Source organism: Bison bison, unplaced genomic scaffold, assembly GCF_000754665.1.
Source record: "Bison bison bison isolate TAMUID 2011002044 unplaced genomic scaffold, Bison_UMD1.0 scf7180017864471, whole genome shotgun sequence".
Classification (NCBI taxonomy): Eukaryota; Metazoa; Chordata; class Mammalia; order Artiodactyla; family Bovidae; genus Bison; species Bison bison.
The window spans coordinates 18,917,128-18,928,994 of NW_011495032.1; the positions used below are offsets into that span (position 1 = coordinate 18,917,128).

At 35.2% G+C, this 11,867-nt stretch overlaps 1 protein-coding gene across 5 annotated transcripts in view; it reads right to left on the bottom strand.

The window, feature by feature from the left end:
* Nucleotides 1–6,040: 6,040 nt before the first annotated feature.
* HECW2 (HECT, C2 and WW domain containing E3 ubiquitin protein ligase 2) overlaps nt 6,041–11,867 on the bottom strand; it is a 435,976-nt gene continuing 430,149 nt past the window's right edge. For all 5 annotated transcript variants that reach the window (XM_010860869.1, XM_010860871.1, XM_010860870.1 and 2 more), the window contains one exon: nt 6,041–8,114. In XM_010860869.1, coding sequence (XP_010859171.1) covers nt 8,003–8,114 — 112 coding nt within the window. In that variant the 3' untranslated portion in view covers nt 6,041–8,002. The remainder of the gene's footprint in view (nt 8,115–11,867) is intronic.

Here is an 11,867-nt window from a genome sequence, read left to right on the forward strand (position 1 = left end):
TTTAACATTAATTTATGCACTACCAAATAGTAAAATAATCTTTTAGGGATAAACGAAGATTCCTAATTATAAATATCATGAAAAGAGAACTTCCTGTATCCACAAAGCTGCATACTAATCCCATGAGACCTTTATCCCTACTTTGCTCTCTTTCCTCTTGAGTTTTTTTCCTCCCCAAATGTATCACAGAAAAATCATAATCTATTTTTTTAAAGAAGATTTATTTTGGATTAAGTGATTTCATGATGCAACATGGTTTTAAACAAAAATAGAGATCAGTATGAAAATAAAACAAATTGTACACATAAAATATCTTTCCCTCAAAGCATTTCAGAATCATAAAAAAATACAACACAAAAGTCAGGGGTTCAGGTAAGGATAAGAATACAGACTTTCCAGAAAACAAACAAGTCTACATTTCAGAGTCCCAGGCTCCATTTAAGATCACCCATGATTCATTTCTAGGATGTCAACAGTCTGCATTATTTGCTTGGAGAAAAAAAGATGAAATTTAAATATAAGGTGAAATGAGAGCTGTATAATCTCAATGTCAATAGCAAATACTTCCCATTATTGTTCTCTATTAAAAGTAACATTGAATAAATATGAGGCTTAAATAAACTCAACAAAAATAGAAACATAGCTACTAATTGTGACATGGTGTAATAGACACAATGGGTGGAATTTGTGAAAAGAAATTTGAAGGCTTAAAAAAATACACCACCTGTGCTCCACTGAAATCTTGGACATAAATGTGGCTTTTTCTCTTTTTACAGAGCCTAAATATTAAAAAGTAGTCATTATTATAAAATTAGATTAATACTTTCAGTAAGAGGCAAGAGAGATGCATGTGTCTTTATTCATTTACTTTGGAATGCCTGCATCCCTATTATAAAAACATGTGATATTATGCACTTTCCAACATATTAACAGGCTCAAATTTTACTTATGATACCATATAAAGAAAAATAGGTTGTAATACCATCTTTTAGTGCATTAAGGTCCTAAAAGAACATTCAGTTTTGTGTGTTTCCTGGTTAGTCCTTCCAAGGTATTTCTTGAACATTATCCATCCTTTCTTATAGAAGGTGATAGTAACCAGAAATAGTATACTGATTCCTTAGCTGCATCAGTGATATTTGATTCAGCGTGAATCATACACCATACCTATCAACACTGCTCAGGGTTATAATATCTTAAAAGAAAATTGGATAGAAAGATATCACCTGCCCAAGGCCACTCCACATAAAAATTTCATGTATAAGTTTACTTTTCCTATGTTTCCCAGAAACCATACAACGAGGGCCTTCCAATTCTGCTGAACTGTTTGATCGTGAAAGCCAAATAAACTACCTTATAGATTAAATCTAAGCAATGTATTTCAGACTTGATTAATTTCTTGAAAAATTGGAAATACAGATTAGGTCTCTATTTGCAATTCAGTAACCCAATTCTTAGGCTTTTTGCTTATACATGACCAGGGAACACATAAGTTACTATTAGAAACCATGAAAAATGTTTTGGAAGTGACTGTAATGTCAAAGAATGTCTGCTAAAAAACAAATTAAGCAAAAGAAATGTGTCAAGCAACGTGTGCTCTCTTTTTCCCTAAAGTTCAATTATAGGAACAACAATTAAGTTAAAAGTAATCCACAACACAATTTAATGCTAAATCACTGGATCTCCTAATTAAGCTATGGTTAGCTTTAATACTTTTGGACTAAATTCTGTTTTGCAATACAGAAAAATGTTATCACCTTACTGAAGATAAGGGAATCCACCAGGTTGATTACGTAGCGGTGCTCTCATTGGGCAACACATAATTCTTTTTCTCAAAGTCAGAAACCAAAGTATATGTTTCTACCCACAGCCAGCAAGCCATAAGGTGATCCTTTCACCCTTAACTTTCTCCCTGCAACAGTGCTGTTGACTGTTCAGATATGGGTAGGGCACGCATGTTCAGCATATCCTTGGTGCCAGCTCCTTGGAATGCAGTTACCACTCCTGAATCCTGACTGTTGGTCCATCATTAGCATTACATTCTTGGCAGTGGTGGGGGAGAAAGCAGGGGTGGGCGGGGGGTTGGGGTCACCACTACTGGTTCCATCTTTTCTGATTTTTTTGTTTCTATCATCCTTCTAGTGGGCAGCAAGTGGTTGGCCATAAGCCACGGTTTAGAAAGCTTGATGTCTCTGACATCCCTTTGCTTCCATGTGAGACAGGCAAATCTAGCCAGAAAACACAATCGAATTAGAAAGGCAATATCGGCTTTGCAAAATTAGAACCTAAGTGAAAGTGACATTCTCATTAATTTAAACTCAATTTTATCGAAGTAAGGTGTCTGTGTCTAAGATTTAGAGTATTTTCACTCATCAATTAAATGAGAAAGCAGGTAAGAACACAAAAGGGCCTGAAAGTCGGATTCAGGTTGAGGGTGAGGCCACGGTCTTTATTTGCATTTGTACTATGCAGTGTGATAAGTAGTTTGTAATGATGGTGTAGCATCATTTCATCTTCAATGGGAGTTTCCTAAACTGGGTTGGATTGGACAGACTCTTCATTATCAGATGCTTGCCTTAGTTAGAAGTGATCAAGTCATAATTTGTGCAGAAAGAGAAAAAAAGTTGTATCAGTGTGAGGAAGACAAAGAGGAGAAGAACCTGCAGTGGTCCCTTCACCCGTATCGCTGGAACTCAGCTATCAGGGTTTTCTACATCCATCCCTTGTTTAAAATTCAAAAGTAAAATCAGGCTTCTGATTAAAGTGCTGTTTCATTATTTTGCTTCCAAATAATATTTGAGAAAACTAAACTTACTATAATATAGAAATCCACCAAAAGCCATCAAATTTTGCATTTTGTTTTTAATTTCTCATAATATGTAGTAAAATGGAAACATTAAGGATATTGGGAGTTTTTTCTATGAATATGCTAATTTTTTCAAAGATTTTTCAGAAGGTGTCATGTTTTTAAGAGTGTTTGAAAAAATGAGAGTTTGGGTAGACAAGCAGCTTGCAAATTTCAGTGAAACTGGAATAGGCTGGTATACATATTAGTGTCCACATTTCTCAAGATGAAACCTGGAACTGTAGCTGTGAAGTACTGAAACTGATCTCACAAGCCACCTGTGAAAATCAGCCTCGATGCAGACAGGACTTGATACCTTCCACTCCACGGAGTATGTGAAGATCAAGACAAACTAAGCACCCGAAAGCACTGAGAAACTCTAAAGCACTGTTTAAACATATTCCACCATTACTGTTAATCATTTGAATGAAGTTTTTTAAACTTGATTGTTATACAAGAGAAAAAAATTTTCCTTCATTTATTACAGATCTTTTTCTTAATTACAAAGTAACAGATGCTAGAAAAGTGCAACCACACTTCTTTGGCTAAGATCCATTCATTTTTTTTTTTGCACAAGGAAAACATTTTGACCCCAGAGGTGGATGGGCTCAGGAATTGGGATTTTTAACACTGCAAAGCAAAGGTATTAGGTTGGTGCAGATGTAACTTTGGTTTTGCATTTCTGAACTTTGCCATTTGATGCTGGAATACACTTTTAAATGTGGTTATGTTATACATCATTTTAATGTGCATTTCTTGCTTTATGTTTTTTTGCTAAGGAATTATTACTTGCTGTTTATTTTATATGTATTTTAGGCTATGGAAATTATGTTACACAAAAGGTAAATTCAAGCAATTTTCTTATTTGAGTTCAAAATGGGTGGTAAAGCAGTGGAGACAACTCGCAACATCAACAATGCATTTAGCCCAGGAACTGTTAATGAACATACAGTGCAGTGGTCGTTCAAGAAGTTCTGCAAAGGAGACAAGAGCCTTGAAGAAAAGGAATGCAGTGGCTGGCCATTGGAAGTTGACAACCAATGGAGAGAATCATTGAAGCTGATCCTCTTACAACTACATGAGAAGTTGCCCAAGTCAAAAATTCTATGATCGTCTGGCATTTGAAGCAAACTGGAAAGATGAAAAAGCTCAGTAAGTGGGTGCCTCATGACATGACCACCAATCAAAAAAACCCATCATTTTCAAGTGTTATCTTCTTCCTTTTTTTTTATCTTCTCTTATTCTATGCAATAATGAATCATTTTTTGACCAGATTGTGACATGCTACAAAAAGTGGATTTTATACAACCAGCAATGACCAGCTCAGTGGGTGGACCAAGAAGGAGTTTCAAAGCACTTACTAAAGTCAAACTTGCACCAAATAAAGGGCCATGGTCACTGTTTGGTGGTCTGATGCTGGTCTGATCCACTACAACTTTCTGAATCCTGGTGAAACCATTACATTCAAGAAGTATGATCAGCAAATGGATCAGATGCACCAAAAACTGCAATGCCTTCAGCCAGCATTGGTCAACAGAAAAGGCCCAATTCTTCTCCATAACACCCAACAGCAGGTCATACAACCAACGCTTCAAAAGTTGAACAAATTGGGCTACGAGGTTTTGTCTCATCTGCTGCATTCATCTGATATCTCACCAACTGACCACCACTTCTTTAAGCATCTCAACAATTTTTTTTTGCAGGGAAAATGCTTTCCAAGAGTTCATCAAATCTTGAAGCATGGATTTTTATGCTACAGGAATAAACAAACTTATTTCTCATTGGCAAAAGTGTGTTGACTGTGATGGTTCCTATTTTGATTAATAAAGATGTGTCTGAGCCTAGTTATAATGACTTAAAATTCAGGGTCCGAAACCATAGTTACTTTTGCACCAACCTAATAACACCATAGTGCAGATGAAAAGAAACAGGGAAACTATTGAACTTCATTGTGTCATTTTGGGATAACTTGAAGATCCTTGGGTTGGTCCATCATGGTTCAGTTCCCCACCTTCACACTTTAAACCCTGTGTGTAAATGCACTCCAGGCTTCCATGTGCATGCATGTGAGCACGCTTAGCTGTATCTCTTTTGTGACCTCATGGACTGTAGCATGCCAGGCTCCTCTGTCCATGGGATAACCCAGGAAAGAATACTGGAGTGGGTTACATTTCCTTCTCCACTCCATTTCCTTCTTCCACACTTGACCAGTATCATCATACTATTATATGCCATTAGGTATCAACAGAAAGAGCATTTATATGATTTTTTTTAGCCACAGTATCTCCCACATATGAAGTCGTCACTGGAACTCCCAGATGGAGCAAGCTGTTCTCTTGATTGTAGAACATATCAAATTTTACTTAAAATATTTTCTGAACCTTGGTATGTATTCCAGTAGACTGTAAGCTTCTTGAGGACAGATTTTGAATCTTGTAGCTCAACCATCAACCATAGCAGCTGGCACAGAGTGAATGCCAATGCCTCTTCTCTCACCTAAGAGATGTCTGCATATATTTGATGTATCATGACTGTCTTTTATAAAAGGGTATACTATATGTATCATTTATGAGCATTTTAAAGAAAACAAGACCAGACAGCCAAATTATCTAGGTTCATAGTCCAGAAGAAAATATTTATGGATATTTCTATTTGTAGAGTATATTAAAGTTGAATTTATTCTGTGGAAATGTTATTTAATGTTTTAAATAGTTATTTTCAGATTCTTTTGTTTATACAAATGAAAAATAAGAGATCCGTTATCATGGTATTCTGATGTGATAGGTACATCTTGGATAATTTCCAATTCTGAGAATGGTAGCAATTAATGATTATACTGGTATTTGGAAAGAAATAATTAAAGAGATATATTTTATTTCAAATCTCTTACCTAATAATGCAGAATATGACAACAAAGTGTCACAAACCAAAATTCAAGCTAACAGGGTCTATGAAAATAGTTTTGAAAGAAATGCTGTATTATTGAAACCTATCAGCTGCTTAGGGAATGCCAGCTCTGAAACATTTTATATACCATCAAAAGTGTGTTTTTAAAAAAGTATGTTATACTATTTTCCCTTATAATGAAAAAAATACAAACAAGTAAAAATAGTTTGTAAAATTAAATATATACTTATATTCATGATAAGTAAGTACAAACTAACATTTCCAGTTAAGATTTTTTTCTTTCCTTTCTTTCCAATACAATACACAGATAAATCTTTCCTTACTTCCAGATTGTTGTAACCTTTGTTCCCAGAATGTTTCTCCACACTGCAGTACCTGCCTTTAGTGTAGGAATACAATGAGTAGTATTCCTCTTGAGGGTCCCCATAGTAAATGTAGTTTAACCAACAGAGTAATCAGTTCTTACCATCATCAACCATCTATGAAAATCATGCATTTGACCTCTATAAAACGTAAGATTGCTAACACCCTATAACAGGAATTCCATGGCTACCATAAATGTTTTGGGCAATGCCTGTGATACCATAGGCTGGCAAACCAAATGTTTAATCCAATGCTTTTATTACCCTCAATTTAACTTCATCATATCGAACATCTGGTTAGTTGTGGCCATAAGTCAAGAAATAAACCATGATGGTGAGTAACCCCAAAGTAATAAAAATGAAAAACACCCTCTGATAAACTAAGCAGAGACAATGCTAGTGATGTCATGCAGTTTCTGAGATATTATAGAAAAACTGTTTCTTAATATTGATAAGAAAATTATGCATCAGTGAAAATGCAGACTTAGAAATATAGTACTGAGACTTTCAATTTGTGATGTCTTCACTGATGAGGGAAAATGGAATTCTTATTACTAAAGAGAGCTGATCTCTTGGGTGTTGCTGATGGCTCCCTAACTGAGCTTAGTGTTTAATGATGCTGTACAAATAAAAAGCAATGGGGGAAATACGAAATATCTGTATTAAATGCCATCCTGTAAAGTATTTGATGGATGGAAGAGTCTAATGCATTTTAAATAAATGCATATCATACTATCACATATAGTGAGTCTTAAAAAATTATTACTTAGATGCACAGTCCTTGTAGTGGTAGACATGGCACTGTGAAGAAAGTTTGATTTAGAAGCTATTTTCTATTATACTTGTCAAGTGATGGAGTTGTTGTTAGTCATATTATAATGTCCCTTCAACTTTGGTACATTCAGTGCAAAATATTTTGGGGAATTTTTTGTACCTTTATAAAAATAAAAGGCCCTTTTGTTCCCTTGAGAGTGCTTAAAAGGATACATACAAGCATGATGCCCGAATAAGCATGGTACATGAAAATGGAACAGATGGTACATATAGTATGATAGGTAGATTCTTACCTACATCTTAGAGAACATAAATATAATGAAACTATAAAAAATAAACAGAACTCACTGTGTACTTTTTTCCTGATACACTGTGATTAATTGCTAATTATTTTAAAATTGTTTTCATGCATTATAAAGCATAAAATCTGTCATTAGTAATTCATTGTTTAACAGTTTGTCTTCAGCCATAATTACACACATATCACTTTGCATATACATTGTCACAGACCACCTTATTGCAAATCTTAAAGGTTACCTCATATTGACTTGGTTTCATTTTCCACTTGTGTCCCATGAAAGCTGAAGCCTATGGTACACACCATGCAGGTACTCATAAGCAAGAAAATGAATATCCTGTTACAACTGAGGGCTTAAATGAATGTATTTTCAGGAAATATATTTGTTTTTATTATACTGTTTAACTTGCACTAATTTGGAGATTGGGCCAAGTGCTGTCAGTTTGGCTTGAACCATGTTCAAAGGTAAGTTTCATGATTCTCCTGAGTCTCTAAAAGTTACCATGGAGCTGATGGTGTACAGGTTCATCTTTGTCTTGGAACATAACAAATGGAAAAAAGTTTGGCAGTCAAGAACTGTTGATTGAAAGACTGTTGGGTGGTTCCCTGGGCATCAAGCTCACCCAAATCCTTCCAAGAGGATCATCATCACTAGCCAGTACCCAAATGTGACAGAGCATCCGTTCCTGGAAAATAACAGCATTCAGCTTTACTCTAATGGAAGCGACTCCTGAAACTTCCAACGTTCAGCCATTCTTCAGGAAGGCAGCTTCTGGAATTGCCTGTCTACACAGAGCTGGACATTTTGCCTCCAGGTCACTCAAGTCCAAAGGTACTGGTCTCTTCAACTGCTGTCAAGAGTTTTTCATAAAGCATGGAGAAGGATGGGTATGGAGGGAGATCCAGACGGTTAAAACAAGTGTGAGCTCTGCAAACAGAAGAAGCAGTACAGAGTTCAGAATGCTTTGAGTGAAATGAGATCCTTTCTTCTGGTGTCTGTGCATGCTTGTCTTTCATATTCAAATTGGTTTGTTGCCAATTTTCACACTCCTTTTGGAAACACTTTGAAAATGTTTTGACTTGAACAATTCAGAACTGAATTCTTTTAAGGGAAATAATATCTTTAAAAAATTTTTCTTTACATTTTCACAATCATTTAAAATCCATATGACATATATATTGCTATTTGTTTAGTTGTCTAGAATTACAAAGACAAGTTTGTATTTTTATTTCTCTTTTGATGTTAGGTTTTTTTTTTTTTTCCCCCTAAAAGTCATGAAGGTAAGCTCTTGCAAAGTAATTTGTTTTCAGAGTTGGCATTTGCCTGAATGTTTCTTAAAAAGTCAATGGTTTTGCATTTTTTCATTTTGTTGGTCAAGGAAGAGCACTGAGTGTCTCTGAAGACCTCATGGCTTAGAGTTTTGGGAAATTCCCTGGCTGGACTTTCCTGTCGTAGTCAGTAGACCATTGTTACTTCTTTGACTCCTGTGCTATAATCTGATTTCTCCTAATTCATGATGCAAAATAATGGCCATTTAAATCATTATGTTACATTCTTTTTTAGAAATACCTCCCCTTTGGCCAAGATAGGAAAAAATATGCTTTCCTGTTATTTGCACCTGAATCACAATAAAAAAATAGACAGCCTCCAAATAGCACATCTTATCAGGAAGCAAATCTGCACTTTTGACATGAAATAGGAAGCATTTTATTTGGAATGTACAACAGTTTGTTTGCAGGAGCTAAACAACTTTGCTTTTAAAAACTGCTCCTGAATTAATATGGAATTTTAGGAGCTGTGATCATTAACAGGCTGTTTTTACAAAATCACATGGTTTTAACCTTTTGTTCTTATAAATAACTTTAATATTTATGAGATAAATATAGTTATACTCCTAGCTACAGTGTAGTGTTGTGGGAAGATTAGAGGTTTGCAGTTGGAGAAACTTGTTTGAATTTCAGCATTACCAAACAGCTGTGTGATTTGCAGTGAATTATTAAAAACCTTCCACTCAATTTCTCATCTATAAAATGAGAATCATATTATTTGTTTCAGAAGGATATGAGGATTAAATGAAATCATAGAAACACCATTATTTGTCTCAGAGGATATGAGAATTAAATGAAATCACAGAAACACACTTAATACAATGCCTGGCTTACAGTGTTTGACCAATTAATAAGACTTGCATTTTTAGCTACATTTCATTACCATCAAAAACATTTACTCTAATTGTCTTCATTAAATTGCCAAAGGATAATCATGACTCGTGGAAACTGAGATAACAAAGAGATAATAAATAAAGCAGGTGTGTGGCCACATAGCTTATTAAAAACGTTAACACGAAGGGCTCTGTCATATTAGAAAAACCAGGTCTTCCTCAGCTTACAATGAGGTTACACCCTTGTAAACTGAAAATATCATAAGTCAAAAAAGCATGTGATACACCTAACTAACTGAACATCACAGCTTGGCCTAGACTACCTTGTACATCTCAGAACACTTACACTGGCCTACAGTTGGGCAACATCATCTAACACAAAGCCTCTTCTATAATAAAGAGTTGAATATCTCATGTAATTTATTGAGTTTCAGAATGTTTGTATGGGTATGGAATGGTTGTATGTGTACCATTTTTTTTTTTTTTAACCCTGGTGATCACATGGCTGACTAGGAGCTCAGGCTCAATGATGCTGTCCAGCATCATGAAAAAGTATAACACTGAATACTGTTAGCCTAGGAAAAGATCATGACTCAAAACTAAAAATATGATTTCTACTGAAAGTGTATCACTTTTGTGTGTGCGTGCTCAGTCATGTCCAACTATTTGTGACCCTATCAACTGTAGCTCTCCAGGAAATCTTCCTGACCCAGGGACTGAGCCCACGTCTCCTGCATTGGCAGGCAGGTTCTTCACCACTGAGCCACCAGGAAAGTCTCATATCATTTTCAAACCACTGTAAAGTCAAAAAATTCTAAGTCAAACCTTCCTGAGTCTGGGACTGTCTGTACCAATTTTAGGACACAGAAATAGAACTGGCTCAGAGTTTACAAGTTCTTAATATTACAAACTCTAGAATATATTGGGGGAAAATCATTTAATCAATCTTTGCAATCAAATACGTTTTCATAAACTATTTCAAAATTGCATTTGACATAGTACATATTATACCTCCTTACATCTGAGCCTTAACTTGGGTCTCAAGAAGAATATTTTACTTTTTTAAAGAAACTGAACTAGCATACTGAAAGTCTCAGAAATGGTTTAAATATCTATCTTGTGTAAAACACTGGTATAAAAATACTAACTGAAAACTTTAAATCTGTTACAGGGAAAGGGGAGGAAGAAGCAGAGAAATGAAGTATATTTTGAATATAATTATCATCCAGGCTTTGTGCGTGAGACCCATACATTCCTTATCCCATTAGACTAAAGACGGTACTTCTTTTAGATGAAATTTAAACACTTTCACTTCACTGGCTACCAACAAGGCTGAGACTCTTTCCCCAAGTCAGCTTATTTGTAACATTTCCCGTTTTGTGATCTACATGTTCATCTACTTGGCCCATTTATTTTTTCTTCAAAAATTTTTATTTTGATAAATATAAATCACATCACATTGATAACCATTATCAAGGACACAATTCTGTAGCATTAAGTACATTCACATTGTTCTGCAACCATCACCATTATCCATCTCTAGAAATTTTTTCTCTTTCCAAACTGAAAATCTGTACCCATTGAACACTAACTCCTATTTTCTTCCACCCCTGCAACCATCAATCTATTTCCTGTCTCTATGAATTTGACTACTCTAAGTACCTCATATAAGTGGAATCATACCATATTCATCCCTTGTGATTAGCTTATTTCCCTTAGCATTTTCCAGGTCCATGTTGTAGCATAGGCTGCAATTTCCTTTTTTCCCAGCTGAATAATATTCCATTGTTTGTATATATTATGTTTTGTTAATCCATTCATCCATTGATTGACACTTGGGTTGTTTTTACATTTTGACTATTGTAAAAAAGTATTTCTATGAATATGGGTTCCAATTTTTCTATATCCTCTCCAATACTTGTTATTTTTTTTAATAACAGTCATTCTTATGAGTGTGAAATAAATTTATCATCCAAAGTTTTAGGATTTCTTATTGACTTGTAAGAAATACTTCAAAATAAAGAGATTTACTCTTGTATTATCTCTCACTAAATTGCCAACATCCGCTGGATCATGGAAAAAGCAAGAGAGTTCCAGAAAAACATCTATTTCTGCTTTATTGACTATGCCAAAGCCTTTGACTGTGTGGATCACAATAAACTGTGGAAAATTCTGACCGAGATGGGAATACCAGACCACCTGACCTGCCTCTTGAGAAACCTATATGCAGGTCAGGAAGCAACAGTTAGAACTGGACATGGAACAACAGACTGGTTCCAAATAGGAAAAGGAGTACGTCAAGGCTGTATATTGTCACCCTGCTTATTTAACTTATACGCAGAGTACATCATGAGAAACACTGGGCTGGAAGAAGCACAAGCTGGAATCAAGATTGCCAGGAGAAATATCAATAACCTCAGATATGCAGATGACACCACCCTTATGGCAGAAAGTGAAGAGGAACTAAAAAGCCTCTTGATGAAAGTGAAAGAGGAGAGTAAAAAAGTTGGCTTAAAGCT